At 41.1% G+C, this 5646-nt stretch overlaps 1 protein-coding gene across 1 annotated transcript; it reads left to right on the top strand.

Moving 5' to 3' along the window:
- Positions 1-4701: 4701 nt before the first annotated feature.
- LOC121543755 (protein JTB-like) lies at positions 4702-5393 on the top strand. Its single transcript, XM_041853909.2, is given in 4 exon segments — positions 4702-4772; positions 4774-4801; positions 4901-4980; positions 5090-5393. Coding segments are annotated over 4 exon segments (336 nt in total). The 3' UTR covers positions 5247-5393.
- The last annotated feature ends 253 nt before the right edge of the window (positions 5394-5646 follow it).

Raw genomic sequence — 5646 nt, 5'->3', positions numbered from 1 at the left:
ATTTGTGCGTCATTTGTATTTTGCCTCCCGGTTGGGTTGGCTGTTCGCCTGTTTGGTGCTGCCTTCATTTACTAAAGTCTGTTCACGAACGCCCGTGTTTCCTGCGCTTGATTTCCACACCGCATCTACACTCAGCTACTGACAATACTGCCTAACTTCACTACTGCTAGCCCTGGGCAACATTCCAATGAGATGAGCTAATCTCTTTCTCCTGGTTATAATCTAAAAATGGTAGTACACACAAAACATGATACAGATATCCTCAGTCTTAACCCATCAATAATTGTTTTTATCAATCTAATTCCTCAGAACTAATCCATAAAACCACTCAAAAATCCTCGAGTATACAATGATTATTTAATTGATTACCCTAACTCTGCTACATGTGATCTCATCTCAAATGATCCATTATCAATTATTTGTTCAACCCCCTAGGAAAATCTGTCTCCCCTTCTATTGTTCCTGTCCCCCCTGTAAATGTCATATTTCAGTTTTTAGCCAAAACAATCACGGTTACATCAAAAGTAATGCAATGTCTATATTAGGGTGTAAGGTAAATTATTCCTGTTTTCTTTTTTCAGCTAAACGTTTTATATCCCTCAATTAATAGTATTTTCTCCCTAATATATCTTCATACTCTTCTGCTTTCCATAAATTAGTAGTAGGGGGTATCCCTTGCCTTTCCTCTCCTATCCTTCTATCATTACTGGATCAATGATAATAACTGTAATAACTATCAATAATAATTGTAATAACTATTTCACATTAAATTGTGCCTTTTTTCTGATAATGTTATAATTGTAGCCTATTCCATCACTTTAGTTTAAATATAAGTTTGTTTATGTAACAAATCCAGAACCCACCACAGGCTGGCGCTATTCCCCCAGCACAACAGCCAATGCCACTTGCATCCCCGTAACCAAAATAAATTATCGTTCTAAAATGTACCAACTATTTATGTTTTCCCGCTAACCGATTTCAGTTCGCTATTCAATTTCTTTAACTGTTCTCTCTGATTAGGCCCTAATTAATAAAACAAATACTTGCTATCGTTGATAAGCATACATTTAATGATGTTCCTAACATTTGAACTCTCTCTCACCCTCCCCTTGCTCCTTCGGGGAAAGCGCATGGGGACCTTGTAACATATTTTCATAGACCTTTCTAGAATACTTCTACTTAAACTATCTAATCCAACCTTTCACATTTCTCAATCCACATAGTAATCTACATTTACATTTTACATTTACATCATTTAGCAGACGCTCTTATCCAGAGCGACTTACAGTTAGTGCATACATTATTCTTTTTATTTATTTTCATACTGGCCCCCCGTGGAAATCGAACCCACAACCCTGGCGTTGCAAACACCATGCTCTACCAACTGAGCTACCTCCCTGCCGGCCATTCCCTCCCCTACCCTGGACGACGCTGGGCCAATTGTGCGCCGCCCCATTGGTCTCCCGGTTGCGGCCGGCTACAGCAGAGCCTGGATTCGAACCAGGATCTCTAGTGGCACAGCTAACACTGCGATGCAGTGCCTTAGACCACTGCACCACTCGGGAGGTATAATCTAGTTATATAGCCCCAATGCGAAAGCTTTACTCACTGTCCCTACCTGTTTTCGAACCAGGAACCCTCTACATACATCGCCAGTCACTCCACACCATCTGCGATGCTGTCAAAGTAAATACTTTCATGTCGCATAACCAGCCACGTCATCACTCTCCGTCTAGCCAGCCCTCTCATCTCAAACACCCTAGTAGGAAAAATAAAACACACTCTCTAACAGCGTTCTGCATTTACCTCTATCATCGGGTTTAAAAACTAACGTAACAACATTAACCATCCTCTATTGCTGTAGTAAAGTCTTGTTTGGTTCAGTTTATTTATTACGAAGTGTCCATAATACTATAATAATACATAATCGAATTCCCCTCACACATACAGATTTCCCCTTATGCCATTGAAATGCCAAATAAACCATAATAGTTCAATGGAGCCCCCTATTGGCTCTCCACTATTGATACATTACTTCCATAACCACATTAGTTATGGTCCGATTACCCATTAAACCTTATCACATGATCAAACAATGGCACAACCTTAAACTCATATGGGGCGGCAGGCAGCTTAGTGACCAATAGCGCCGCGCCAACAACCGAGAGGTCGCCGGTTCCAATCCCCGAGCCGACCAGGCGAAAAATCTGCCGATGTGCCCTCGAGCAAGTCACCCAACCCCAATTGCTCCCATAAGTCGCTCTGGACAAGAGCGTCTGCCAAATTACCAAAAATGCAAATGTAAATATTCTCTACTTTCTCACCCATGACGTACGTCTACGTTCGGGTGAGCAAGTTCATACATATATATCGTCAGAAACCCACAGGCACCTCTCAAACAATGCCCCATGGTGTTCCCAGCCAACTCCCAGTCTATCATGGCTCCAAAAGCCACACTTTCGCTGTCTCCAGCTCCTCCCCTCGCAACTCTACTTTCCGTGTCCAGTGGGAGTAGGCTCTTTTGAGGAGCTGTTTTTTGTTTTAGTGTTTCCAATATTCTGCCGTTATTTAAAGTACTTTAGTCTATTTATTTAAATCAAATCATTCCCACCTAATTAGTTAAAGTTGGTGCATGTTTATATTTCAACGATAAACCAAATTATTTCAGTCTAATTGTTTAACCAGTATTTTGCAGGGTCAAACATCAAACGTTACATCAAATAATCAACCAAAAAGCCTCAACCCAAGCACCTAAAACCAGTATTATGCTATGTCTAACACCAAACGCCACAGTTCAATCATATCAGCTCAAACGTTTCAGTTCAGTCACACAATTCATCACTTTAGCTTTATGTTCCTAATTGTTATTAACGGGTTATATGGTTTAAGCAACCACAAACCCAACAGTTATCCCCAAATTATACAGTTTGGACAGCCACAGACGTATTTGATTCCCAATTAGTTTTCTATCAAGGTATACAGGTTTATCATTCACACTCTCATGCATACGACAACACTCGCACTGTCTAACTTTTTATAGTACCTCCTATGGGTGTCTTTTGTTAACGTTTGCACAATTTAAACTTTATTTCCTAATTGTAATTCTCATTATTTACTGTTTTAAAATATTCTTTGTATTCACAGCCAAAAATTGTACACAGTTAAACGTAGTATACAGTTATCACACAGCAAAAATAGTACACAGTTATCGCACTCACTCACAATACACAGTCATAATCCTATCACACAGTCAAATATGTCACACAGTCATAAATGACACACTTACACTCCACACACAATCTATTTGGGCACACAGCCTCTTCTATTTGGGCACACAGCCTCCTCTACTATCTTCAAAATACTCAGCTGAACCTAGCCGTACCCTCGAAGTTACGGACCTTGCCAGTCGCTAGTATTTATCTAAAATTTCCCGAACCTAGCCGTACCCTCGTAGTTACGGACCTTGCCGGTGTAATTCTTCGAACCTAGCCGTATCCACGTAGTTACGGACCTTGCCGATAGCAATTACTAAGTCAATTATTCCCTGTATCTTCGAACCTAGCCGTATTCTCGCAGTTACGGACCTTGCCGATAGATGTCAGTATTGTCTCCGAACCTAGCCGTACTCCGCAGTTACGGACCTTGCCGGTAGCACAAATACTCTCTGGTACCATGGTTTAACATCACATTCACCAAAGGTTTGCATGTCACAATATTGTGCTTATCTACTCATAATAGTTTCATAATTTAGTTCACTTACATCAGACAGGTGTTTCACAAAATTAATTTGGATAAAGCCAATGTGCAGAACTTTAGTTATATAACAATAGGTGTCTGCTTACCTTTTTTTTAGTAGTCCGGACTCTTTGTGAAACACACCGTCCAATGACAGAGATGTCCAAATGGGCCGGACGATATCCAGTGAAGTCCCTTTACCAGATCACGTCGGAGGTCACCAATTGTTAAGTTGCGTCAATTCAAATCTGGTATTTGGGACAAAAGAGGTCAACACGACTTCTAAGATATACTAGTATTTTAATTAATGCAAAACCTTCAATGGTAAATATGATGTTCGTATATACGGGTCCACTGAAATACCACGCAGGGCACTCAGAGAACTAATCCATTGTTACAGGTTCTTCTTCAAATACTCTGACAGAGATATTTCCCACTCACTGCTGGCCAATCAGAGTAGAGACTGAGCGTGGTTTAGACTTACTCAGCCTATCCGTTGGCGCACCGGCTGGTCCCAGACCCTTGGCGCATCCCTGTTGCCAGGCATAAGTTGTTATCATAACAACCTGTAGAGTCAGCACTTTTTTGCAGTACCCATGTCCTTGGACGGTTCACAGATCACAAAGAAGCAGTGTAGTCTAGTATTTTGAGACACAAGTTCTTATCTCATCCTACCCCCTAACGTTCCTCACATGAATCACAGCCTGTTATGTGAAACAATTTATATCAGTATAGTACAAACCTATGCTTATCATTAATGCATTCCTTCTAAGCTATTCATCACATACAGATCCAATTATGAGAAAATAGAACCCCACATATTTCAGGAGAGGACTACTCTACAGGTAGACCCATAGCTAGTTATATAACACTTAAATACAGCTCGGGTAGCTATAATAGTTTGGCCAGTAGTTATAGACCTAGCTATTACACTAAAACCTAACATTGAAGTTTCTAGCTATTGTTATGTCTTTATTTGCAGAGATAAGCACAACATCCCTTCATTGCTGGCAAGAGGAGGAGTTTTCGATTTTGACAGTGTGCACGGTGCAACCCCTTTCAGATGGTGAGGGTTAAGATAATTCCTATTTTCTTGAGCACTATAATACAAATCAATAACACATCTAAAGTATGGCATCCCCTCTCATGTCTTTGTCTCCTCTAGAAATCATGGGCACCATGTGACAGAACTGGATTCATAGTAAAGATCAACTGTGCAAAGTCCAACAAAGTTGAATACAAGAGGTAGCCTACCTCCTTTTTTGTGTATTTTTATTTGAATATTTTCCTAAATTGATGCTACTGCAACCGCCAGTTCAGGTCCGACTACAATTCTATCTTTCTCTTTTCTCAGCTGCCGATCCTCTCGGATGGAGGAGAGCCTATTCTGGAGGTTTGAGGGGATCATGATGTGCCTGACGGTAGTCTTGGTCCTGGTGGTTATAGCTCGTCAGAGAACCCTGGACCACCTGGCCTCTGAAAAGGTCCGCAGGCAGATCCTATCCATATAGAGACCGGGTGCTGTTGGCCGGCGCTTGTCCACTCTCAAATGTTCGAAGGACTTGAATGGCAGCACTTGCACCTTGGTATCTCTTTTGGGATCAGTATTCCATTTTGATCCCATGTCTTGTTGAGGCCTTATTTGTGAAATGTCGATGTGTAAGTATGACCCATACACTGCACAATAGTTATTGGTTTGAATTAATCTTACAATGTTTTCAAGTCATTACTCCAGTAAGGTTATAATATAAATAATAATATGCCATTTAGCAGACGCTTTTATCCAAAGCGACTTACAGTCATGCGTGCATACATTTTTACGTATGGGTGGTCCCGGGGATCGAACCCACTACCTTGGCGTTACGAGCGCCGTGCTCTACCAGCTGAGCTACAGAGGACCAGAGGTTAGTA

Source organism: Coregonus clupeaformis, chromosome 2 (genome assembly GCF_020615455.1).
Source record: "Coregonus clupeaformis isolate EN_2021a chromosome 2, ASM2061545v1, whole genome shotgun sequence".
Classification (NCBI taxonomy): Eukaryota; Metazoa; Chordata; class Actinopteri; order Salmoniformes; family Salmonidae; genus Coregonus; species Coregonus clupeaformis.
This window is presented reverse-complemented; position numbering and strand designations above follow the sequence as displayed.